General features: G+C 31.5%; 3 protein-coding genes across 3 annotated transcripts; 2 read left to right on the forward strand and 1 right to left on the reverse strand.

Annotated features, from left to right (window-relative positions):
• Window positions 1-11,525: 11,525 nt before the first annotated feature.
• Window positions 11,526-12,775, forward strand: LOTGIDRAFT_135570 (hypothetical protein; the record flags this gene model as incomplete). The annotated part of the gene is made up of 2 exons (XM_009069158.1): window positions 11,526-12,318; window positions 12,531-12,775. The coding sequence occupies 2 exons, from the start codon at window positions 11,526-11,528 to the stop codon at window positions 12,773-12,775; spliced, it is 1,038 nt and encodes a 345-aa protein (XP_009067406.1).
• A 4,675-nt stretch (window positions 12,776-17,450) lies between these two features.
• LOTGIDRAFT_223705 (hypothetical protein) lies at window positions 17,451-20,257 on the reverse strand. Its single transcript, XM_009069159.1, has 6 exons — window positions 20,247-20,257; window positions 19,584-19,794; window positions 19,260-19,399; window positions 18,848-18,968; window positions 18,251-18,350; window positions 17,451-17,891 (listed from the first exon to the last, which is right to left on the reverse strand). Exons 2-6 carry the CDS (start codon window positions 19,721-19,723, stop codon window positions 17,832-17,834), a joined length of 561 nt encoding a protein of 186 aa, XP_009067407.1. The 5' UTR covers window positions 19,724-19,794; window positions 20,247-20,257; the 3' UTR covers window positions 17,451-17,831.
• A 99-nt stretch (window positions 20,258-20,356) lies between these two features.
• On the forward strand, window positions 20,357-26,487 carry LOTGIDRAFT_198443 (hypothetical protein). Its single transcript, XM_009069160.1, has 13 exons — window positions 20,357-20,392; window positions 20,663-20,729; window positions 20,916-21,059; window positions 21,491-21,643; window positions 22,196-22,435; window positions 22,715-22,855; window positions 23,125-23,220; window positions 23,565-23,692; window positions 23,938-24,039; window positions 24,615-24,807; window positions 25,111-25,263; window positions 25,632-25,784; window positions 25,806-26,487. The coding sequence occupies exons 1-12, from the start codon at window positions 20,367-20,369 to the stop codon at window positions 25,728-25,730; spliced, it is 1,542 nt and encodes a 513-aa protein (XP_009067408.1). The 5' UTR covers window positions 20,357-20,366; the 3' UTR covers window positions 25,731-25,784; window positions 25,806-26,487.
• The last annotated feature ends 1,187 nt before the right edge of the window (window positions 26,488-27,674 follow it).

Genomic DNA, 27,674 nt, shown 5'->3' on the forward strand with positions numbered 1-27,674 from the left:
GAAGCAAATTAATATTGAAGACTTACAAAATATACCATGCCTCTTATTGACTCGAGCTCACCTCATGCCAATGACAATTAGTTTTATGTATCTATTGTATTGTAGCACAGTAATGGAATTCCCTGAACAGTAATGCTTCAATTGTGTATGACTTTATTTACCTTTCACATAATATATATTAAAGATGGTTTCCCTTATTTTCATTCATGAAAATAAAAATGCTAATACTTTGGCCTATATGGTAGAGGTAGAGGTGTTCCGTTCACTTGCAAAAATACCAGTTTGTCTCACATGTCCATAATTAAATCATAATTAGCTAAATTAGAAGAAAATTACCAGCAGAATTCCCATGAGTCAAAAAGTATTTTTTTGTTTATCCAGACCGTACAAACATGGACATTTATGATTGGTTAAAACTCTTAATTATATGCAATAAGATTATAATGATATGATTAAGAATACATGATAATTAATTAGAAACACTGACAATAAAAAACAAGGAAACCCATCTTTAACTTATTGTCGGATTAGAGAGAGTGTCGGAGTACTCAAAAGTATCAACATTTTTTAACATGTGCCACATGTTAGTATTTATATTGGAATTGATATTGTCGGCAGACTATTTTTTAAAATTCGTCTTTATCGTGAAATATTACTTATACTTGTTACATGATATATAGTAAATTATTGTGAAATATTTCTTATATTTGGTATATGATATATAGTAAATTATTGTGTGATATTACTTATACTTGTTACATGATATATAGTAAATTATTATGAAATATTACTTATACTTGTTACATGATATATAGTAAATTATTGTGAAATATTACTTATACTTGTTACATGATATATAGTAAATTATTGTGAAATATTTCTTATACTTGTTACATGATATATCGTAAATTATCGTGAAATATTACTTATACTTGTGACATGATATATAGTAAATTATTATGAAATATTACTTATACTTGTTAAATGATATTTTAAATTATTGTGAGATATTACTTATACTTGTTACATGATATATAGTAGATTATTGTGAAACATTTTTTTAACATGTGCCACATGTTAGTATTTATATTGGAATTGATATTGTCGGCAGACTATTTTTTAAAATTCGTCTTTACGTATTAAAATGCTGCTTATTCTTGTTCGACGTAAACCAAATTTCATAGCTAAATATTTCTGCGAAGAGCACGGCATTTTTTCATAATGTATAATATAGTAAATTATTGTGATGTATTAATTATACTTGATACATGATATATAGTAAATTATTGTGAGATATTACTTATACTTGTTACATGATATATAGTAAATTATTGTGAGATATTACTTATACTTGTTACATGATATATCGTAAATTATCGTGAAATATTACTTATACTTGTTACATGATATATAGTAAATTATTGTGAAATATTTCTTATATTTGGAACATGACATATAGTAAATTATTGTGTGATATTACTTATACTTGTTACATGATATATAGTAAATTATTATGAAATATTACTTATACTTGTTACATGATATATAGTAAATTATTGTGAGATATTACTTATACTTGTTAAATGATATTTTAAATTATTGTGAGATATTACTTATACTTGTTACATGATATATAGTAGATTATTGTGAAACATTTTTTTAACATGTGCCACATGTTAGTATTTATATTGGAATTGATATTGTCGGCAGACTATTTTTTAAAGTTCGTCTTTACGTATTAAAATGCTGCTTATTCTTGTTCGACGTAAACCAAATTTCATAGCTAAATATTTCTGCGAAGAGCACGGCATTTTTTCATAATGTATAATATAGTAAATTATTGTGATGTATTAATTATACTTGATACATGATATATAGTAAATTATTGTGAGATATTACTTATACTTGGAACATCATATATAGTAAATTATTATGTGATATTACTTATACCTAGTACATGATATATAGTAGATTATTGTGAGATATAACTTATACTTGGAACATCATATATAGTAAATTATTACATGATATATAGTAGATTATTGTGAGATATTACTTGTACTTGTTGCATCATATATAGTAAATTATTGTGAGATATTACTTATATACTTGTTACATGATATATAGTAAATTATTGTGAGATATTACTTATACTTGTTACATGAGATATAGTAAATTATTGTGAGATATTACTTATAGTTGTTATTGTTACATGAGATATAGTAAAATATTGCGCGTTACTTGATATTAATATATTATTGTGAGATATTACTTATACTTGTTACATGATATATAGTAAATAATTGTGAGATATTACTTAAACTCGTTACATGATATTAATATATTATTGTGAGATATTACTCATACTTGTTACACGATATATAGTAAATTATTATGTGATATTACTTATACTTTCTATATGAGATATAGTGAACTATTGTGAAATAATACTTATACTTGTTTCATGATATATCGTAAATTATTGTGTAATATTACTTATATTTGTTACATGATATATAGTAAATTATTGTGTGAGGGTTACCCCTAGACGCATGGGAGCCGCTAGAGGCCAACGGATTTTAGCCGTACAATAATATCAAGATAGCTTGCCAGGCAACACCCACTACCAGCTTTCAGAAATGACAACGATGTCTGTGGTGGTAAAATATGTGAAACTAATCATCCGATTGTTACTAATTTCAAGCTTTACTAAATCGTTCGTCCGATTATTACCAATTTCGAACTTGACCGAAATCTCATCAATATATATATGCATACTATGTTTCATCAAGATGGGATCGAAATTTTAGCCTTTATCGTACTTACAAAGCAAATTTATCGTATTTTTCGTAAGTCACAGGCAATAACTCTGAAAATGTTCATCCGATTATTACCAATTTTGAAGGTCTTATCAATATCTACAAGCATACTAAGTTTCATCAAGATCGGATAATTTTTTTAGCCTTTATCATGCATACAAGACAAATTTAACTTTACTCTCAAACAATGGCTACTACCAACATTACTGCCTGTGAGACAGAAAAACATACAAAAACTGAAGACATGATGTTTTCCCAAAACCAAGAATGAAAGAAAAGACACTGAGAGATAAAATATATATTTACAATATAAAAGAAATAATAAAATATTCAATTATTTCAATATGAATTTAATATTGTATAACATGGTTAACTGCTTTTTGTCTTAAACGTAATTAATTCTGACAAATTTAATACACTCTCAATAGCACCCTGAATTAATTACTAACAGAAACTGTATTGTCTAATATGCAGTTTGCTGGCTGATAAGAGTTGAATTCCAGCTCTTTAATTAAAACACTAAGATACAGGTTAAATTCAAAATCTATTTTGAGGAAAACAACAAAAATTTGTAAAATTGATAATTAACCTTTCCTTATACTCTACCCTTTCATAAAAGTTATTGATATCTAGTTGATCGTAGACAAACTAGACATCAGATTTTCATTGTGAAAAGTTCCACTAAAATTTGATATTTAGCAAATTGCCAAGTGAATAATAAAAGAATTAGTCTAAAGGTTACAAATAACCATATCAGCCTTGCTGAGTTTGTTGTCCATTATGTGCTGTGTCCTAAGCTTTGAAATTATTTTGAAGAAATTTCAGTCACATAAGACATCTTGAGAGTTTCAGTCGAACATAGCAACTTGATACATCCAAATCAACAGCATTAGTTTTTTATTATACTCATTGACTTGAAATTGTTTTCTACGGTATCTTAAAACTGTTATTTTACAGTACACAATTTGACTCAATTTATTTTCTTTTTAAAAAAAATATATGTCTATTCCTTCTTACAGAGATAAAAAAACAAAGGAATGTATTGTCCCATCCTGAAATATCTTGCACATGTATTCCCCTAAATCATGTCATGTCCTGAATGGTCCTTCAAAGCAAAATTGGTTAAGCTAGTTGAAGCATTCCACAATGATTTTAAGCCAATGATTCTGAAATTTACCCGAGCAAGAAGTTATCAGTATGACATTATGTAAGGTGTCAAAGGATGGTGTTCTCCATCTTATAGAGCACTAATATGTTTGATGATTTCCAAGCACATTATTATTCACTTTTTATATGCACACTTAATTGTTTTTTATAAATTTCTGCTTCTTCTTCTTTCTTTCGCAGTTTTTCTTCAAATGCCTTGGCTTGTTTTTGAACAGCTTCTAGTTGCTTTTTTAGATCATCATGAACATCTTCAGATTCTTCGGCCTATAAATAAATAATTATGGTTTGTGAAGAGCTGGATTCTACAGGGGAGATATAATAGCGTTTTGGTCATATTTGCCAATCATGTCTTTGGTTTTTAAATTTTTTTCTGTATTTTGTCAATGGCATTAAAATGAGTCTTTATTAAGGATGTATAGTCTGACAATGGAAGTTTTTAATCTCTAATGACAAGAATATGGGACTGTACAAGCAACGGTTAGATGTGGATAATCATCATCAAGCTAAAAGTACATGCTTTACCAGATGCTTATGGACGAGGAATTTGAGCCCAGTTAAAGGATACCTGTGTTATATCTGTGTTCGTATGTAAAATATTTTCAGCATCGTCTTGTAAAATAGGGAATTCATCAATAGCCTCTATAACTTCTGTTTTAATTTGTTTTATAGGTGGTTCACCATCATCACCATGTGTGTCTTCACCTAAAACAAACAAATATTGTTACATAGTTCTTTGAGATATCAAAAGACCTTTTAAGTCTTTTTAGATTGTACTTTGCTCATACAATCTTTTTCAAATTTTCAGCTCCATTTCATGAATCAATTGATGGATTTCCAATATAATGCATAGCTAAATATCCATTTTTATAAATTCGGAGAACATTCCATTGAAGATTCTTCATTTGATGCTGATATGACTATCTGGGCAGCAAAGTTTATATACATAACTAAGAGTAAAATATGTCAAACTGATCAACTTGAAAATCAAAGGAATTCCTGAATGGAATGAATGCTATTGATTCAGTGAGTAATCTTGGTACTATAAACCAAGAAAGAAGATGAAAGAAACTTACTATGTGCTAAAACTTGTATATTTTGTAACTCTTCAGCTTCAACAACTGTCATATTACCATCATCATCATCTTCTGTATCAGGATTAGTTACTATAGTTATAATCTTCTACAATAAAACAATTTCTATCTTTAGACTGAGTTTAGCTAAAATTGTACCAGTAACTCAAATTGAGTTGTACTTGAAAATTGGAATGGTGCAAATTGATACTATCAGTGTCTCCAATACATAAGAAAACCTCTTTACAATCCCTTTAACAAGTACATGAAACCAAGAGGTTCACACAAATAAAAAGACAAATGGATATTGGATCCTATTTTTCACATCAATTTAAGGCTACATATAATGCAATGAATGAGAACCATTTGGTAAGGACAGTGTCATTAGCCTGTTATTTATAGCATGAAAGTTGAAAGTTTTAAGCACACATCACTTCGAACCATTATACTATCTATGTTCTTATTTAGGCATATTGGTTTGAACAGACATTCTTAATTAAAACTATCTGAGAAAAATATCTGCTTTGCCCTGTAAGTGTTTGTGTTATAGAGAATTGAACATTAGATAAAAGTGTACCTGTGGGTCACCATCCTCTGATTGTATTTGTGTTATAGTTTCAGTAGAATCAGTAGTTTCACTAGTAGTTGTGGTACCATCTAATTCTTGTTGTTGCATTATATCTAAAGCTATTTTACCAGCTTCTACATTTACAAACAAAACAATAAAATATAATAATGTTAACATAACATAACATAACATAACATAACATAACATAACATAACATAACATAACATAACATAACATAACATAACATAACATAATATGTAACAGTCACAGGTATAAAATACAATTAAAGAGACAGATTCATCATTTACCGGGCTTGATTAGGGTATTTTTTCTATTAAAAAAAGGTGAGTCTTTTAAACATTCAACCACAGATAATTCTGGACACATATGGATTTGAAGGCTCAAATTTCAAGAGTCACAACATGGTATCCCTTTCTAAGAGTCCACATTGTTAATAATGATGTGTATATCTTATATTCATTTATAGCTCTGTATATTAATGGGCTAAGAATGATTGCAAGACTATCAACATAACTATCCTTAAAATGCACGGTCAGTCCACATAATGACCATCGGGACTTGCAATCTATTGAAAAAAAATGGCAGTCAAATGACTGTGTAATTGACTTGTAATATAAATGGATTACCAGTAAGTGAGATAGTCTGTCCACTATCTACAGCTGATGTTATTATATTACCATCAGATGTTGATATCATTGTTATACCATGACTTTCTAACCAATTCATTGTGTCTGCATTACTGACACCTGAAATACACAGAGATAGAATTTTACACCCTACTGCTGGTCTAATGTCACATGTCACTGAATTTTATTAGGAGGCATCTCGATGGATGAATTCTGCATGTTCGAGTTTTCTGGAATCAACAGAGCTTTCAATAAAACGCATTCCAAGTGTTCAGAAAAATATTAGGTGCCGACAGAATTCAAAATGGTGGAGAAGGAAATAGATGAGGAAATTTTGAATATCATTCGATTGAAGGCAGAATTGGAATTTAGAATTCTCCAATCAAGTGCCACCTAGGTAAAGTTTTCATATCATGTCTGCTTTCTATATCCTGATTCACTGTCTGTGATTCCAATATAATATGCTTTTGTGATATTGTGATATGCTGAAGCATATAACTTACTTTGAGAATTGATAGGACCTGATGCTTCAGCTAAGGCAGCTAATGTTGCTAAGACTGAGGTACTACTTTGATCTGTTTCCCCTGTTCCATTTACTTGTTCTAAATATAAAAATCATCCATAGTTACAAATATACAAACAAATCCACTAATGATACTTTATAGCACTTGGTTGAGCTAAAACAGAGAAGATGATACCCTCAAAATGGGTTTCAAATAAGCCAATTTATTTTTCAAAAACAATTCAATGTAATCAGTATTAGCATCAGTTTGCACCATTCCTATTTTCAATCAGACATCTTGGGTTCATGCAATTCCAATAAAACTAAGTCTTTGTCGATGTCAATAATTGTGAAGGGCATTATTTTGCTATTAGGGACATCATGGAACTTACTTTAAGTGAAATTCCAGGAACCACATACAAATTTTAGAAAGCCTTTACAATTCCTTGAATAATATCAATACTAACCTTCTAACTGTTCTGTTGTAGAAACTATTTCTGTAGCTTCTGATGTCTCTATAGTAACTATTTCATCAGGGTTTGATAGAGGTAATGGAAGGATGGACTAAAAGAACAAATTTCAATGTCTCACTGTATTGCAGCATAATAAATCAGAATTGAAACTTTAAATGCAATCTAAGTCCTAATCAAGGACAAATTGTGTAGTAGCAAAACCTAGAAACCTAAAGCAGAGCTATATGACATCCTCTTTCAGTTTCTCTATCCCACGACTTGTCACTATCATTGTTTGAAATAACATCATTAGAATGGGACTGTGATAGAAAACTAGCTAGATTACAATTGAAGTCAATAAATATCAGAAAAAAAATTAAACGAAATGGTAATTTAATTCTTATCAAATTGATTTGAATGTGCAATAAATAAAAGTTTTTCCACATGTTGGATGACACTTTTCTTACCTAATAAATCTAAACAAAAAATCCTACATACCTGACCATTGCGTAACATTTGAGCTATATCTAATCTACCATTAGCAATAGCTATGTCTAATGGTGTTCTATCAAACTGAAATAAAAAATCCGACAGCTGATTTTTAGGTTTATCACATTTTTTTTATCAGTTTATTACACGAACACATAATCTGAGTAAATTATTCTTTAAATTGTCATCATCTAAATGGTTGTGTGAAATGAGATATTCTGTAAAACAAAATCATACCTTATTCTCACAATTGACATCAGCATCATGACGTAACAATACTTCTATTATAGGTACATGACCTTTCTCAGTTGCCCAATGTAATGGTGTCATCTTTAACTAAAATAAACATTCATACTACTTGTGAATTCAAATTTATGATATAAGTGTATTAGTAATAAGGTTCATAAAATTCACAGCATCATAAACATCTGTATACACTATAAATTCAGCAACTGTCAAATAAAATTTCAATTTAGCCTACCATATCTTTAGCATCTATATCTGCAGCATTTGCAAGTAATAATTCCACAATACCAACATGACCCTCTTGAGCTGCTACATGTAATGGTGTTCTGTCTACTTTAGTTCTAGCATCACGACTGATGCCTGCTCTAAGAAGTACTTCAACTGTATGTTGATGGCCACATTGTGTGGCAAAATGTAGTGGAGACGTTCCAAGCTGAAAAAAGCATATTTCAATGATTATTTTTAAGATCAAGTTGAAATTCATTTTGAAATTTACACCTTTCAATGGTTTAATTCAAGTTGATATAAACACATTTTAATGTTTAAATTCCAGCTGAAATAAAAAAAAAATTTTCAATCATTTTACTTTCAGCTGAAATCATCACACATCAATGATTTAATTTAAGCTGAAATCCACACATTTCAATGATCAAATTTAAGCTGAAATCCACACATTCAATGATTTAATTCCAGTTGAAATCTTTAAGGATTAAAATTAAATTTAAGTGAGTTTGGTGAATATAACTCAATTTAAGATCATGGTGCAATCAGAAAGATAACAAAAGCAGTGGATTTATTAGTCTTATGTTTTTGCCATGCAGAACAGATCTACACACGCTAGCAAACATTCACATTTAAATTCATTAACTAACAATATCTCCTGTTTTGATTGAAGTATGGAAATAAAACATCCTTTGAGCATGAAAGATACCTTAATAGCTATTATTCAATATTCTTCTGCATATCAACATAAATGTTCAAACTTAGCAGGCTTACCCAATCTGTAGTAAATGGGGCTCCATTAGACATCAGAGCCCTTACTGAATCTGTGTCTCCCTTTTTAGCTGCATCTAACAGCTTCTTTCCCAAGTCTACCAAAGACATTTAATAGCTACAAGAAAAAAAGCTAGACATTGGAAAATATCATAACTATAGTGACATGATACCAGAGAACAACCATTGTTCTCAATTGTGTGTACAGGCATGCCACTGATTTTTTAGTTTTTGAAAAAAAAAAAGTTGAAAAGCATGTCTCTATACAAATACTATAACTGATAATAACATAATGAAGCTTGTTAAGTTGTGGATTGGAAGTAAAAAACCACTCATCTTGAGATTCAGATTACTAAAATGTATTAATCTTGCTAGAGGTTTCTGATGCTTAACCATCTGATTATAATCAGATTTAATACACCACAAAATAGCACGAATCAGTAAATTTCTAAAATGGCCAATGATGGGATCTGTTCAGACAATGAGTTTCATTAACTTTTAAAATGCCTGCTACTTCTGTCACTCAAATGTATGTCTATTATCAAAGATGAATTTGCCAAGATGAGATTTCAAATTGGAGGACATAGTCGTCAAATTATAGAAAAGGAATTAAGAGGTGTCATAAAATAAGGACCTGAGAGGGCCGTCCTCCGACATTGAATATCATGCTCCAGTGGTTTGAATTCCTCAGAATGATTTGACTTCCATGACCAACTGCCATGCTAATATTGAACCAATAATTCAAGGGTCACATGATACTATCAAAATGAAAGTAGGCCTAGCCACAGAACTGTTAACCGGGCTAATTTGCAAAGAGAATTATCTTTAACAAACTTAGTTTGGAGGTGTGAAAATTCCCCAAATCTACACCTGCTTAAAACTGTCAAAATAACTATCAACTGCTTGAATAGAGGCAGATTTTTCAGATTAAGCGGTAGCCTATCACTTCAACACTAGGACAAAGTTCCAAGTCGCCGAAGCAAAGAAAATGCTTAGCAAGGTATGGCTTAAGTGTCTAGGACATCTGGCTACAGTCGACTTCCAAGAATTTTTGTAGGGTATTATGATTTATTTTATAAAACGAAAGGATTCAAAAAGACAACAGTTCAATTAAAGTTTTATTGTCAAATTAATTCTGCATTTCTTGAACGAAGGAATCGGATATTCCGCCATATTTTGGACGGAAGTGGCAGAGTGACAAAACGGAAAGAGACTTTAGTAACTTCACTTCCGCTTTCTGAAGAAGAAAAGCCACGACCACTCAAAATTAGCAATAATACTTATCAATTTTCGAACCATATATTAAAAACAAACCCCTTTTTAAAGACGAATTTGGGAATAGTTAAACTTTTATTAGACTATTCTACAAGCCGGAAGTAAGAAAATGAATGCGATCTACCGGAAACGCCTGACGTAAACAAAGATATTCATACGCTCAGATGTAATACATCTGAACGATTCCATTAGAAATATTTGTTTTGTCAGCCTTTCCGATTGGGTTTACTCATGCAGAGAACATAGAAACCCCCATGCCCTCTTTCTTCATTGCAACATTGATTCCAGGGGACACAAGGAACTATTTTTTTTGTCTTAATCACCGGGCACCTGCACTTCACGCATTTTATCGCGAGATATCTCGATGGTTAGAGTCAATGGCTGAAATTATGTATTGTCAGTTTCAATAACGACCACACCCGAATGTCAAATAATGGGCGTCTTTCTGAAATACTTGTCAAAATAATTTAACGTATCGTATCACAGATCCTTCTGCAATCCATTATGTGATATTTTACATAAGTACGTGCTCTAAATGTGTTTTGTAAATGCTTCTTGTTTCAGGGGTCAATGCGTTTTGTGTAGGAAGTAGAAAAAATTCGTCTGCTACAAACCTAAAAATAGGACCAATCATTTATGGATTTCATAAATGGAGGGCTTGTGACCAATACAGGAATTAACCAACACAATAATTTTGTGTTTCAGGTCATTGAAGGTTATTTACTTATTAGCCCCAGCCTATTTTAGATTGTCTATTACAGGCCCTTGTCAAACATCAACACTGGCAAAATAGTCAATGTACAAAAACTAGACCTATTAATTATATTGTTTTATTAGAGTTGAATTGTATAAAGCCCTTCATGTCAAATAGTAACCATGTATGGACCTGACTTGAAGTTTACTGAACATTTTTAAAAGCAGGAAGCAATTTATTTTCTAAGAATATTTAGACCATATCAGAGTATTTATTAGTTGAATACTGCACATGTAAGTTGTCTCTGTTGTATTAACACCACCATATGATTATGGTTGCAAATAAAAGAAGCGGATATATTGAAATATTACTCAAGGGACTGTAAGTTTACTTAGATTTTAAGCTGTCATTTTATGCCAGAAATGACTGTGGTTTTTGAGAGCTCAACCTTCAATATTTTTCTTTCAGCATTACTCGACATGGTTATAGGAAGACAAGTTTTGTAAATACACATGGGCACCATGTAATGAGAGATCAGTAGCATTCTACGCATGCACAGAGTCCTTCTTTTTTTGCCTCCACATTGATAATTATTAATTAGTGATGTCATCTGAATATTCTCGAACGGTTGCTGTCACCTGTGAGAGATGTCAATCCAAAATGCAACTAATATCGGAAATGTTACTTTTAACTTGTGATCCAAGACCAGTCAACACTGAAGAAATGCTTCAGCTAGATGGATCTTATGTAGCATTCAAGAAGGAAGTATCACTTCGTTTGAAAGATCTGTCCAAAACCATACAATCAATAGCATCTCAAGTTCAAACAGTGTCTGTGGTATGGGCAGATATGTCAGTTGAAATTCAAAACTTATCTGATTGTGCCATCTTGATCATGGAATGTTGTTGTTCGGCAGCATATTTTATTGCTGTAAATTTTCAAGGTAGTGTGAAAGCTACTCCAGGGATCATTGATAAGTATCAGCTCAGTAGAGCAGGAATCGAGTTGAAACTGAGCTGTACACGACTGAAACGATCCAGATCAGAGGATATTACATCACAAGTTTTAGTTGACGTTTGTTCTTCCATATCCAAAGCTCTTTCTGTTATGACAGATTGCTGTAAAAATGCTAGTGAAAATGCCAAAGATTCAAGTGATCAAGACTTGTTCAAACTCAGTTTAAAGAGTGTGACATCTAGTGCTAGTTGTCTGTTAGCCAGTGTGAAAAGTTTCCAAAACAATTCCTCTCCTAATCATTTAAATAGAGTTATATCTTTTTGCGACCCTGTGATAACAGCTAGTCATGCATTAGTTGCTTTTGCAACTGAAGAAGAATTTTTTGGTATTCCTGCAGAACTTACCTCAGATGCAAGAGAATCTCAGAAATGTGTCTTAGGTAATGTATAGCAGTTTTCCTTTCATTTGATAATATTCATTTATATTTTCAACCGTTTAACATTTCCACCTGTGAATCCCCAATAGTGAATCATTCACTTGATGATTTTTATTAGGGATCCTTATTCTCTCAAAATTCCTTTTCACAGGTGTAAGCTGGTGATAACTCCCCTTGTATAAAAAATTGAGTAAAATGATTGTTATGTTTTTCAGGTGCTTGTATGAGTATTGTATCAGGCAGTATACAAATGAGTAAGTCAATTCGAGACCTTGCCTTTGATATGATTAACACCAAGCACAGAGAAAGAGTTGCTTTATGTACAGATTCCATTGAAAGATCTTCAGTCCAGTTATTAGATCTACTTGATAAATATGATTATTCTGAGAATAATTCCATAGCCTCTAATCATACTACCCCATCCACTCCGAGTCCATCTTCCACTATGCCTACCAGTTAATCCATCTCCAGTTATTCCTAGATCTTTTAAAATAATAAGTACTTGTATAGATTTATCTTCAAAATGTGTACTTGCATAGTTATTAATTTTAATATTTATGTGCTTTAAGTCAGACCAAATTCTTAGAATGTAGAATTTTAAGACCAAGTGATTTTGAGAAAGCATGGTCCTTTGCATATATGGGCATCAAAACCCACATTTTACTAAGATTGAAAGCATTTTGATATATTTTGATTATTTAAGTCTAACTGAACAATTTATGATTTTCAAATAAAGTAGCAATTTTTGTTTTTCAATGATCATTTGAAGTGTTAAAGATGGAAGATCACTTGGTCGACTTAAAATCCAAAAGGTCTGTGTAGTTTTTATGCTGTTTTTATCTAAGCCATAATTTTTTTAAATGCAATTCTATAGAATTGTTAAATGTTAGAGAAAATATGAAATCATATTGTATTGATAATAAATTTAAAACAAGGAAATGATCCATCAAACAAGATTAATATCTTCCTGCTTTTGTTTTAGTATATAGACACAGTGAATGTTTTCCTTTTGGTAGCAGTAGTATCTGTATGTTTAGAATAAGACAGCTTTAAAGGGGTATTGTGCTTTAATTTCAATGTGTAAAACTGGGCTTATTATGCAATGTGTGTCTTGGTGACAGAGAAACTATTTAAAACATCAAAGTTGAAGATTGTTGTATTGAAACATACATGACGTGATTAGAGGTGCGTTTGTGAAATAGTTGTTCTGAACAATTGGTGGTCCAATCAGAATTCATTTCTCATAAATAAATAGTGTTTGTGACTTAACCCTTGGATATTTTGAGTTAAACCTTTCACGAAAACTTAAGGGACATCTTCCTCTATATGTCTGCATGTAGTTTTATGCGCTCTAAACCACAAAAACCAATTGAAAAAAGCAGAATGCCCCTTTAATAACATCAAATTTGTATTACAATAATAAGATATTTTCACTGTTTAAATAGTGCTCAATACATTTGTAGAGTGATAAAGCAATATTAGAACAGAACTTGAATCATGTTGTTACTCATGAAACTCTTTAAGTAACAAAATGATATAAGTTCTATTTTAATTTTTAAGATTTATATTATGTATTATTGTAATACTACCTCTTAAGACTCAGTTGGTGTCATGGCAATCACATATGAGAGTTACATAAAACTTCAGTTAATATTCATAATAATAAAAAAAATAATGTCTTTAGGAGATCATGGATCTTCATCAGGCTAGACATACAAGTAGGATATAGATTTATCTAGATTGATGAATTATTTGAACCTTTTTTTAATGCCCATTAGATATCCTGCTTTAATTTATTTTTGCCCAATGAAATGTTTGTTGATATATTTTGTTGTCTATTTATTGTTATTTATTTATTATTTTATGTGAAAATTATTCAGGCTGTTGCCTTTTGGACATCTTAAAGTAAGAAAATTAAACACTTTATACACAGTGAAAGCATTGAATGTTTTGAATTGATCTTTAATTTTACAGAACTTATTATTTTGTTTATGAAAAACATTGGCTTACATAATAGTGGTTGGTATTAGATGATTGCCCAAAGCCCTTTGTTATTGAAGACATGGTCTTCATAATTGGTATCATCCAGCCTACTAAACCTCTATTTTGTTTAATTGTGTGTGCTGATCATGCTGATGTCAGATTTTAATTTAAAAAGCGCTACAGGTAGCAGAATTTTAAGTTTTATCAGCTGAAATATATAGATGCCTACGTGGGTGTTATAATCTTTTTAATGCTTTGTTGTTGATGCTGAAGGCAGAACATACCATTCCTTTGTTTTTTCATCAGTTGCATTATAATTATTTGTTTCTTATGGAGTAGACTAGAATCTGAAGAATTATATAATTTTAACATGTAAATAGCTAGTATATATGATAATGATAGTTAAGGCAGCCATACACTTAGCAATTATTGCCATTAATGATCAGTGTTAGTTAATTTCATGGTCGAAGAGGCAGGCATACTACTTCAGATAACAAGCTGGGCCTTGATTTTGCATATTAATTTTTTAGTGCTTATTTTCTAGTGATTTGACAGCGTTCATGTAAATTACAATAGTCAATTTAACTTTATTAATGTACAACAGGAACTTCACTTGTATATATATTTAAAATGAATTTTTATATAGAAAATAATGTTCTCATGTATTTATTATAAGATGGATACCTTTTACCTTTATATAAATAGGGCAGAGCTCGGGCTGTTAGTTTGAAATATTAGAAATCGTGTTAAAAATATCATTTTACTTGTGTTATGAATATGACCAATTTGGCTTTGATTACAATTTAAATGTGCTGTAAATCACAGACAGATATCATAATAAGTAACTGACTAAAATTATAGCCAAACCAACGGCCTTGAATAATACTATGACAGGGACATAATATTCATTTTGTTTTGTAACAACAATATTCTATCAATTATACAGAACAGTATAGACATCAAATAGTCACCTATAGGCAACGTTTTTAGTTTTAACCCTTTCAACATGTCATCACTCTGACACTCAAGGCATGTATAATAACAATGTATATCACATATTATCTAAGTGGCTGCTAGTGTTGAAAGGGTTAAGAAGGTAACAATTCTTTCAATGTCTGACATGTAGCTAGTAGAGATATAAAAGGGATTGTAAAGAGGTTTCCTGAAAATTGTATGTATATAAGGGACACTGATTTTCATAGATGTGCACCATTCCATTTTTCAATCAGATGTCTGAGGTTCTTGCGATTCCACTAAAACTACATGTTTTAGGACATCAATATCACAAGAGTTCCTTTATATCAATGGCAGCTTTTACAGTTGTTAGTTGTGTGACTAAAAAATTGGAATGTGAAAAGTGATGATATCAGTGTCCCCGATACACATAAAAAAAAGTTAGAAAAGCTCTTTTCAATCTGTTTTAGAAAGCTGCTGAAAATATTGTAGATTATTTTTTTTATCAAATTTTGCTGTAGAATTTAGATGATCCTTTTTATCTTTTATTATTTTATGATTCCTGGAAGGAGACTTCAATTGATGATTAGCTCATAAGTCATAATATTATCTAAGTGAATAGTCTGATCCTCGACAAGATTTGATAAACATTATTTAGATTAGTATGTTTTGGATCTTCATTTATCAGACATGTATGAAAAATATGATTACATTTAAGGAATGAATTGTTTTTGGCAGATTGATTGATTTTGTTTTTTTCTTTCATATATAAAAAGCATAATTCTAATTTATTTGTGATGATCAGGTTAAGCCAATACATAGATTCAAATTGTTTTATTGTGCGTGTATACACATAAATGAAAATGGCTGAATTTCATAGAGAGATGTGGGCGTATATTGTCGGCACCCCCCCTGTCCGTCCGTCAACAATTGCATGTAAACGCTATAAAAACTAGATTTTTTGATGGAATCAAATGAAATTTGGTATGTGTATACATATTCATAAAACGAAGATCAAGTTCGAATTTGAGCTATTTTCGACCGTTTAAAGCAGAGTTATTGCCCTTGTCCCAAAATCTTGAATACGCTATTACTCTCTTAGTTTTCAACCGATTTTGATTAAACTTAAAATGGATGTTATTGGACCTAAATAGAAAGGTTTGAGAAAGTTTAGTTTACTTCTGATTAAATTCAAGGATTTTTCAAGATTTAGGCCCCTTATGTCAGTTTTGAGGAGGTATCGCCCTTTAACCTCCATACCGTAAGTGCTTCTATCAACATCAATTGCTCGTAAACGCTCTAAAAACTAGATTTTTTGATGGAATCGATTGAAATTCGGTGTGTGTATTTATAAAACGAAGATCAAGTTCGAATTTGAGCTATTTTCGACAGTTAGAAGCAGAGTTATTGCCCTTGCCCCAAAATCTTGAATATGCTATTACTCTCTTAGTTTTCAACCAATTTTGATGAAACTTAAAATGGATGTTTCGTTTTTACCATCCGCATGCCGTGAAGGGCATGTATGACTGTCGTCCACTATCTTATATATGTCTGATAAGACAATTTTTCTCAAAAATCATAAATTAACCTATCAGAATAGATCTTGATTTAAACATCAGTAAATAATCTTCTATGTTACTTACTTTCTGATTAGCCAAAACTATTCTAGTCAAAGTTTTTATGATGTAGTTTATCTAAGTTAGATCTGAATTATTTTATATTTTTTAGTTGAGTTGATTATTATTATTATTATTAAACTATCATAATGTTTCCAGTATTAAATATTATTTAATCTTTTTATCGGTGTGTGTCCTTCATCTCCTTGTAGACATGACTGTCCTTAGTGGCTCAACCAAGTCTACTAGCCCTTACCTCTAAGGGGGCCCCACACCCAGAAAAATATAAAAATAAATTGTACCAAAGTATGTATCTTAAAGGTTATGTCTTTATTTTAAAAAGATTTCCCAGTGGGCCTCAACCCATTTAAGTCCAACAATAAAGACATTATGATATATTTTTCATTGTTCTGGGCTATTCTCCAAGGTTTTCTCCAGCAACTTTTTCAGCTAGGTATTCTGTCTGGAATGCCAAACAGAGGCCCGTTGTTCTAAAGAATGTGCATGTCAAAAACCTGCAGGCGGTAGGGAAACAGAGATCAGGCTTATATTATAGTTCTCACATTATATCAAAGCTCCTTTGACAAATATTGCATTAATTTTATTTTGTAAAGATCAAACCCCCTCAGAAATCAAACAGACATCCAGATCATTAAAAAATAATTAAGTACATTGCACACACTAGTAAAATAGTCAATAAATAAATAGAAATATATGAAATAATAACATTAAAGCATCATATATTTGCGATCACAAGCTATGAATCAAAAACTTCGATGTTGAGGTGTTCAAGGGGAATTTTGAATATCCAAATAGTTTATCATTATATAATACGATAATATTATAATCAGGGATTGTTTCTTATTTATCACAAATGCTAATACCCACAAATAGCATTATGTAAATATTTAAACATGTCACTTAGTTTATAGACACACATGTATGCGTCCAAAAGGCTGATAGTTAAGATAGGTTTTCAGTACTGGACTTTTTTATGCTCCCTTTTGATGTTTTTTTCTTCACCTAAAAAATATAATAAGAATAAAACTTTAGTAATTTTGAGGTTCAGAAATCTAAACCATTCTACAAAACAAACTAGAAGATCTGATGACATTTGAGATAGTTTACAACTCCCTTGAACCTTTGATTGTTGAAATATACATTTTAATTTATTGTAGACATAAAATTTTATTCAGAATAGTGATACTTAGATCTCAAATGATACCTCATCTGAAACTTGTGACAATACACCAAACATTGAGTCCAGAAGAACCACACCACACCACATAATTTCAAAATATTTTTACAGTTTGTCGTGCACAATTTTATTATTAAACATAGCATCTTATTGTCAATTCATTACAAATAACATATATAATTACTTTAATACTGTAAGCTTTTTCTGCTTCTCTTCTTTCTTGTTGTGTGACAGGTTGAAAATCTAAATATTCTAGTTTAGAGAGACTGCTTATTACTAGATACCTTTCAAAAATATTGAATAATTAGAATTTAGAATATCATGAGCATTTAAGGGATTGTAAAAAGGTTTCCAAGTATTTTATGTCACTAATAGCATTCTCTGCACCATTCTAATTTTCAATCAGACCTCTTTATGATGTCACTTTTGTAAAAGCTACTGAAATATTTAAAGACCTTTGCAATAGTCGTCATATAAGCTTAGATATCTGACTGAAAATTAGTCTGTAATCGATATTATCAGTGTCCCCAATACACAGAAAAAGTAAAGAAAACCTCTTTATAATCCCTTTATGTGTTTATATTCCCTTATCACTTTTAAACAAATCAAACTATCAATTTATTTGATTTATTTATTTCATTGGACTCATAAAATTGGTAATAACCGATGAAATTAGCCTGGAAACTTTCATTGTTTGAATTTGTAGACAGACCACATTTTCATTATGAAAACTGAAGTCATCATTTTTTTATGCACAATTAAAGATGTATGTTGCACAAACCTAAATTCTGTATATTGTTGTAATGTTCCACCATTGAAATAACTAGGTGCTGCTTCATTATTCATTAATGATAGATATCGTAAGTTGGGACAATTCTTTGATAATGTTTCTAGAAATATACCTAAATATACATCAGAAAATGATCGTAATTTAGGCTTTTTTTTCATAGTTGTCAAATAGGGTTCCACAAGAGGTGCATCTTCTCTCCTTTATAAAAGATAATTAACAACAAAAAACTACATCTGGAACATGCTTAAGCAGTTGCATGGAACCAATCCTGCATGTTGAATCAGCTTGAAGGCTGGAGACATTGTGTAAAAACATTCATTAGAACATCTCCATGGACTGAATTACAAAAAATACAACCAAATCAATTGAGTTCTAGGAAAAGGAAATTAAAAATGACTCTTACCTAGGTTTTTAACACTGTTATGATTTAACCATATTGTATGTAAACCAGGCATATATGGTATTTTAACATGAGAATGAATGGCATTGTGATCAACAACTAATGTGTTTAATTTAGGAAAATCTGCTAAAAACCTTAAATCTGTCATACAGCGTTAAGAAAAATTAAATTATGGGAAAGGAAATTGTTCAAAAATCATATTTCAAAGGAAAAATTTGGTAAAGCTGATCTGATTATTGTAATGCCTGCTTGAATCTAAGGTTTTTTTTGAAAGTTGTAGATTTAGGGTCTATCATTGGGTAAATATTTTTCAATGAAAAAGGATATGAAACTCTGTTGTTACTCATATCTAATTCTTCTATAATATTTCCATATTTTCTAGTTAATTCTACTGGAGGCCCAGCCAAGTTGGAATATGCCAGTGACCATCTTGCCCTAGCTCCTGATTTAGCTTCAGTAAGAGCCATACTGGTAATAGATTCATCAATTTACTGTTATCCAATAGCAACACATAAGCAATGGTTGATCTTCAATTATCCTGAAAAAGAATAAATCTTTATGATATTCACATATCTACTTATTATTATTACTTAAAGGATTTTTCCTATGTACATGGGTAAATTTTCTATGAAAATTTTGTTGTATAAGCTTACATGTATTATTATGATTATGATGATAAAGACCTACTTGAATGCATGTTGGTCAACCAGCTTCAGGCCTTGCAATAACATTAAATCTTTCCATGTTGAAAACTCTTTGTATCTTTATTAATGAAAACAAATTAACGACCAAGTTGCATGTGGTCTATAGATAAAAACTACATAGATTACGCATGGATGACTAAACTGACTAAAAAGTGAAAGTAGACTTGCAAGCTTTATAAAGATTAATAGAACAAAATAATATAGGGCTATTGGCATTGTCATGGTAATTTATTGTATCAGATAACATAAACACTAAAAAAACTAAAGTTAATCATGATTGTTATACCGTAGTATTTGTTACAACCATCTTAATGAAACAATCACAAAATCTGCTGTATTGACAGCTGCCATTTTGTTTCAGTCACATGACCCGGACGAGTATACTCGAGATTGAACGAGAAGAAACATGGCTGTCGAAATTGAGTCCACAGAGTAAGAACTTATAAATTGTACTTTTACATATATTTGCATGGATAAAATCTATTCTCATGATATTCAGTTTGAAGTGAATTATGTCTTTGATGAAATATCTAAAAATTAACAGATAATAAGGCGTGTAAATAGATGCACAATGAAAATATATCATGCACATGTCCGGCGAAAAGATAAACAAAGATCGAGTTAACTCCCTTTAAGCTTCAGCCTACATCGACTATTGTATCATTATTATAGGAAAATTTCATGACTTTATTTTCCTTTCAGTGTAGTTCGTCTGATTGAACAATACCTGAAAGAAAACAATTTATTGAAGACATTGTCTGTGTTACAGGTAAACTTAAACAGTATGTTGATTTGTTTACAAAAATAACATAACCTTATGATTCGCGTAGAGTGCTTCTTAAATGCTTATGAAGCCAGCTTTTGAATTGAATCAATTTATATTTAATTTTTGTTCAATCTTAATGCAAATTATTTAAAATGATAATGATCACTAAATGATGATGATATATTACAGGAAGAGAGTGGTATATCTTTAAATACAGTAGATTCTGTTGATGGTTTTATATCAGATATTAATAATGGACATTGGGATACAGTATTACAAGCTATACAGACATTGAAATTACCTGATAATAAACTCATAGATTTATATGAACAGGTGTGTATTTTCTTTAAGACAAGACCCAGTGAGTTATCAGTGTTTTGTATAACAGAAGGTAACTCAACAACACCGGTCCTACCCATTTGTATGACAGAAGGTAGCTCAACAACACTTGTCCTATCCAGTTCTTCAGGTGCTATACAGAAGTAATATTGTCACTGTTGGACATGGGTAGTTTGACTAGTGCTGACTTATCTTAAAACATAGATTAATAATGCTATAAAAAATTAAGGTATCCACATAGCTACATTCTCATCAAATATGAAAAAAATGATAATTACTCAGGATGATTTGTCAAAATTGAAAAAAAAAGTTTTACTGTCGAGAAGACAGCAATATTTATATGATTTTATTTTCTGTAATTTTTTGATTTAATTTGATGATCTTTGAAATTTGATGACTATAATTTACATGATGTATTTTTGCAGATTGTTTTAGAGTTGATAGAATTAAGAGAATTAGGGGCTGCCAGGTCCTTATTAAGACAAACAGATCCTATGTTAATGATGAAACACAATCAACCTGATAGATATATACATTTAGAAAATATGTTAGCTAGATCTTATTTTGATCCTAGAGAGGTGATGTTATTTTCTTGAATTCCTCTCACTCTTACTGGGATAAAGAATCCCATTGCTGTACTTTCTGTTTCAGATATGTTGCTCCTCATAAGTGATCACTGTGTAATGCTGATGAAAACTCTTAATTCTAGCAAATTGTTAACTAACTCCATCAACAGTACTCTTTCCCTGGAGATTATACCTGCATGCCTGTGCCAGGCTTTCGTAAAATTTGCTTTACCGCAATTCAACACCCTATAATTCCGAGCACATGTGTACTGCAATCTCATGGGAGCTTTTAGCACTAAGATTGGTTGGTAAATGATTACTAATCATATTACAGAGATTTTAGCTGTTTCATATACACGTTTGTCAAAAAATGCTACAAAATTGAACCTGTTGCTTACACAAATATTAAAAATATGAGTAGGAAGCTTAAGAACTGGGACTGCAGTAATTAATTTATGGTAGAATTTGGTATTGTTTTCTCAATCCCTTTCAAATAATTATTGGCTTGAAGTACAGTGATTAAGAAGAAATCAGACTTATTTTGAGCATAATGTTTTAATATAGGCTTACCCAGAAGGTCAAACGAAAGAAAAGCGTAGAACAGCTATATCACAAGCTTTAGCTGGTGAAGTTAATGTGGTACCACCATCTCGTATGTTAGCTCTATTAGGTCAATCATTAAAATGGCAACAACATCAAGGATTATTACCACCTGGTACCACTATTGATGTATTTCGTGGTAAAGCTGCTGTTAAGGAACAAGATGAAGAGAAGTACCCTACACAACTTAGTAAAACTATTAAGGTACCTATATAGTTTTGGCTTTACAATTGAGCTGGAATTTTAGAATTATCTGGTAAAAGAAATCAGGCGATCGATATACTTATGGAATCTTTTAGATCTTGGTTATGTCCAATCACAACTTATGAAAAATCCTCTAGCCCAATTTATTATAAATTTGCAGAAAAATACAGATAGAATTATATTGTTGAACATTCATCTCCTAATGACAATATGGCTAATTAACCTTTTGTAGTTACTCTTTTGGTTAAATCAAGATGCCCCACTTTGTTCTTTTTGTAGTTTGGTCAAAAAGCTCATGTTGAATGTGCTAGATTCTCTCCAGATGGACAATATCTAGTAACAGGGTCTGTTGATGGTTTTATTGAGGTGTGGAATTTTACTACTGGTAAAATCAGAAAAGATTTACGTTACCAGGCACAGGTTAGTCAACGTTTTATTTTAAAATAAGCTTCAAAGTCAGATCATTACCTCATACTTTTGATCTTATTTAATAACTAAGTTATTTCTGTAGATTTTGGAATTTAATATTTTACACCACAATATTGGAAAGAATACCAAGTTCAAGTTCACTCCTGGCGAAAATTGGAGTGACAATTCCATGGTTGAAAATAGAACTCTAAAAACTTTTGCAGTCACCAAGTTGATAGATTAAAATATAACCTCTAAGTTTCTATTATAATTCTTATTAGGATAATTTCATGATGATGGATGATGCTGTATTATGTATGAGTTTTAGTCGAGATTCAGAAATGTTAGCTACAGGTTCACAAGATGGTAAAATAAAGGTAACAATAGTCATAAATTAGTAATTATATCAAGTTAAAACTCAAGAAGTTAATTATCCGAGTCTACTGCCCCTTTCCTTAATTAATTGACTTTATCAGAGACCACACTTTTAATATATTTACCAAGATAGGGTTCCCCTGATTTATTAAAGAATAGTTATCTGCCTTTATACATGTGACACTGATCGCAATCAAAATTAATGAAAAGCTCAAATCTAGGTGATCTTTGATCAGTCACAATTTCCACTAAGAGCCTTAAATAGAATTCTTGCAACTACAGTTGTCCTCACAAAAATTAAAGACAAATTTTGGTATGCGTTTTTATTTTAATGTATTTATTGTAGGTATGGAAGATATTAACTGGTCAATGTTTGAGGAAGTTTGAAAAAGCTCACAGTAAAGGTGTTACATCATTATATTTTGCTAAAGATAACAGTCAATTACTCAGTGCTTCATTTGATCAGACCATCAGGTAAGAAATCTCACTATTATTCCTGGCATTCCATACATCATCAATAAATTGTCCCATTGTTCATCCATTCACATTCTCTAGAACCTACTGTTTCCCCCCAATTTTGATGACGGCTAGGCATGCAACATGTTAGTTTTCAATTGATGGATATCATTGCTTCATATGCATAGATCTATTGTTTGAAATTCCATCATGAATATAGAAATTTGTTTTAAAGTGGATGATATATTTTTATTTTGTTGCAGAATGAATGGTTTAAAGTCTGGTAAAACATTAAAAGAGTTTCGAGGTCATTCTTCGTTTGTTAATGATGCTGTATTTACACCAGATGGTCACCATATTATAAGGTAGGTTGGCAGATTTATATTGTTTCCTGATGCTCTTGACCATTTACATTACTGCAGTTATGACAAGATACAGACTGAGGCCACCTATTACAAGCTTATTTTTCTCTTTAAAAATCTAAGCAGACCAGTTGCTGTAACTGCTACTGATTTTCACTTGTTAAAGTCTTTGTCTAAAATTGCCAAATGTAAAAGGTGTACAAGGGTGACGCTTGATTGGAGAGTTTTGAACAGGTTCAGTCCGTTCCAATTCTGACCTCAATCGAACTGTAGAAAGCAGAAAATATGTCAAATACAAAATTTTCCCATCTATTTCCTTCAGTTTGAAATCTGTCTGCACTTACTATTTTCTCAGCAGACGTGGATGCATTCTGAACTCTTTTCCAACTTGTTTTATTGACGTCTCAATTGATTCCATGAATTTCGAACGTGCAGTAGTCAATCGAGAGACCCATAGATGACTATCTATGTCAAGAGAAAGGGAGAGGGAGAAGATTTATCTCCTCTGGTCAAATTTTTTAAGTTGTAAGTGTATTATGTAATCAGTATAGAACAATGAGATTAACATGTATTTTCAGTGCTAGTTCAGATGGTACTATTAAAGTATGGAATATCAAGTCTACTGAATGTCAGAGTACCTTTAAGTCATTGGGTGGTACAGCTGGTACCGATATAACGGTACATAGTATACATCCGTTACTCAGAAATGCTGAACAATTTGTAGTATGTAACAGATCTAATACTGTGGTTTTAATGAATATTCAGGGCCAGGTATGATTTGAATTATATCTTGTTTGCTCTTTTAAATTGACAGACTGCTGGATTGGCATTTTCGCCTTTCTTGGTGTTTGCCGTTCACCAGGTGCCACTAAGCTGCAGTCATGTATTGCTCCATATAGGATCGTGGGGATGTAGGCACTAAGCCCACTTTCAAGTAAAATCCATCAAACAGGGATAACTCTAGCTACTGGTGTGAAATGGAAATATGTCATATGTATATATTGTTGGAGAAAACATTCTTTCACTTGAAATGCTGTATAAATACTGTATCATCCCTGTATATGATGATTTCAGATTGTGAGAAGTTTCTCCAGTGGTAAACGTGAAGGTGGTGATTTTGTATGTGCTACAGTATCACCACGTGGTGAATGGATTTATTGTGTTGGTGAAGATATGGTTTTATATTGTTTTAGTATTACTACAGGCAAGCTAGAAAGAACATTAACTGTAAGTTTGATCCATTATATCAGTTTCCTTTTCAGAAAACTAGAACCGGTTTTATGGGGATTTTCCACTTCCTCAAAGATGTATTAACAAAAATATCCATTTTACCGAATATATCTATGTTTGGCGGGTCAGATCTAAATAGATAGAGTTAAAACTCCTGCACCTTTAGTGATGTGAAAATCCCCACAATACTGAAATTTGATATTCTGTAACTTATGGTCATCAAAGATTCCTTATAAATTAGAAAAGGCTTATGCCACGGGCATGCGTTCACTCATTAAATACTACATAGTATGGCCCCTCCGTTTTGGTCCAAACAGACACAGAAGAGTTTGAGATAACAATCCACTATAATATATATTTTTCAGGTCCATGATAAAGATGTCATTGGTATAGCTCATCATCCTCATCAAAATTTAATATCAACTTATTCAGAAGATGGTTTATTAAAATTATGGAAACCTTAAATCATTGATCATGTATTATATCATCGTTTACTTGTGTTATATCATTGTGTACATGTTTTATAGCATTGTGTACATTGACATTCTTTCTTCTTTTTGTACATCTGTGATAAATTCATATTAATTTCATCTGAGAGAGAGTAGTATAAAAATAAGAATACATATTTGTTCAATTCAACACCTGTAAAGATGACGTCTCACTAATCACAAAATATTCTATAGCTCATAAGGACCTTCACGATCATCAAACACTTGGTTTTAGTGAACTTGTTGGTGCAAATTGGTGGTATCAGTGTTCCTTATACCCATAAAAAAAAATTTGAAAACCTCTTTTCAGTCCCTTTAAGCAATGAATCTGTTGACAGTATTGGCACCACAGGGGAGATCGTTGGACATTCTGATATGAACTGTTTTCACAGTGGTTAAGATAGATTTGCTTAGCCCTTGACTTTAAACCTGTCTTAAACTTCGGTCAAATATTAATCTGAATTTTTTTTTGGACCTAGATTTCTGTGGACAACTGGCTGTGTCAATTTTCCAAAGTGGTTTGGTACAAATAGTAAACGTGACTAGGGCCTGTAGACTAGGGCCTGTATCGTGTTAATTACCACTTTAACGACCGAAGAGTAAAACAAATGGTTTATCTTTTTATAGTGAATAGTTTTGAATCTTTGAATTGCTACCAATCTTTTCATTAAGTAGATGTATATACAAGCGTAATCATGTAAAAAAAAGTATAATAAAATGGAAGTGTCAACTAGAAATTGTTATCACTATAACCTGAAACTTATGAATCTTATGGCATGACACAGTATCATAATAGCAGAATGGTGATAAGATCATAAATAGCCTACATATATTTCAACACAATCATCGTTTGTCGAGAGGTTATGAAATGGACGATGTACGGCACGAGTTCCAGACTGTATTGATAATTCCGAACCGGGCACTATACCTGCTTTAGTCGCGGTTTTGAATTTGAAATTGAAATTGAAATTGAGAGCAATCATAAAGATTCTTAAGAGTAGCTTCGACGCAGTAGGACGTAAAACTCTATTTTATTTAAGAGCGGACACGCGAACAGTCTTCGTCGGCTGTGGCCGTTTTCTACGTGCGGAGCATGCAATTGAAAGGTATGTGATTGGAGACAATAATCAAACTTGTGTGATATTAAAAATCATGTCGGAACGTGATAATCTTGTCGTGAAAGCACGGGCACACGCGAGATCTTACTCATGATTCGAAACGGCGACTAAAATCGTTCGTGTGCCCACACCTTGATAATAGAGCAATAGCCTTGACATATCGTGTCCTCACCATTTGGACTATCGTGTTTAGGCTTTGCTTTAATATTATTATGCAAACATGCACCAGAAACGCAACAAAAAACACTGTGCGACGAGTGTAACCAATTATCCAAATACCGCCGTTAATCTATCACAGTTCAGTATAAGCTGCTATTCGACCTTTATTTCAGCTTAAAGAATACCTGCAACAAAGACGCACGAATGAAATTTGACTGCTGTTCTTCCAAACGCACAACAGTAACAATGTACGTTATATTGTTTCTTACTGTTCCCTTTTCACCGACGTCCAGAATGGTATTGACGTTCAGCTCCGAGTTCGTTATTCTTACACATTATCACAAACTAAACGCTTTAATCGGTTTAAGGTACCAGAAGTCGATCCTCGGAGGACTGAGACCATCGACCCAGATCTCCTCTAGAAGGTTTAAGGTAGTGCTTGCAGGTTCCTGGCTTTTTCGCAAAAAAATGGAGCAGATCGACAAAGTATAATGTGTGGGGGAAAATGGTCCTACTGCAGCTCATTTGTATGGCTTAGTTTTAGAATTTAGGTTAATTACATTTTGTAGTGCTCCCCATCCAATCGAGTGAATAATATATGTTTAATAAGAAAACTACCAGGGCACAACACCTTTGTTTCAAA

Source organism: Lottia gigantea (assembly GCF_000327385.1).
Source record: "Lottia gigantea unplaced genomic scaffold LOTGIsca_99, whole genome shotgun sequence".
In the NCBI taxonomy this organism is placed as follows: domain Eukaryota; kingdom Metazoa; phylum Mollusca; class Gastropoda; family Lottiidae; genus Lottia; species Lottia gigantea.

What these genes read in the sequence shown, in the direction of transcription:
- LOTGIDRAFT_223705 (XM_009069159.1), bottom strand. Translation starts at nt 19,723, where the DNA reads ATGGCTCTTACTGAAGCTAAATCAGGAGCTAGGGCAAGATGGTCACTG. An exon ending in CAACAATATACAGAATTTAG is followed by an intron (nt 18,351 to 18,847) that starts GTTTGTGCAACA and finishes TATTTTTGAAAG; the next exon opens with GTATCTAGTAATAAGCAGTC. An exon ending in AAAAAGCTTACAGTATTAAA is followed by an intron (nt 17,892 to 18,250) that starts GTAATTATATAT and finishes TATATTTTTTAG; the next exon opens with GTGAAGAAAAAAACATCAAA.
- LOTGIDRAFT_198443 (XM_009069160.1), top strand. Translation starts at nt 20,367, where the DNA reads ATGGCTGTCGAAATTGAGTCCACAGA. An exon ending in ATTTACGTTACCAGGCACAG is followed by an intron (nt 22,856 to 23,124) that starts GTTAGTCAACGT and finishes AATTCTTATTAG; the next exon opens with GATAATTTCATGATGATGGA. An exon ending in TAATGAATATTCAGGGCCAG is followed by an intron (nt 24,808 to 25,110) that starts GTATGATTTGAA and finishes TGATGATTTCAG; the next exon opens with ATTGTGAGAAGTTTCTCCAG.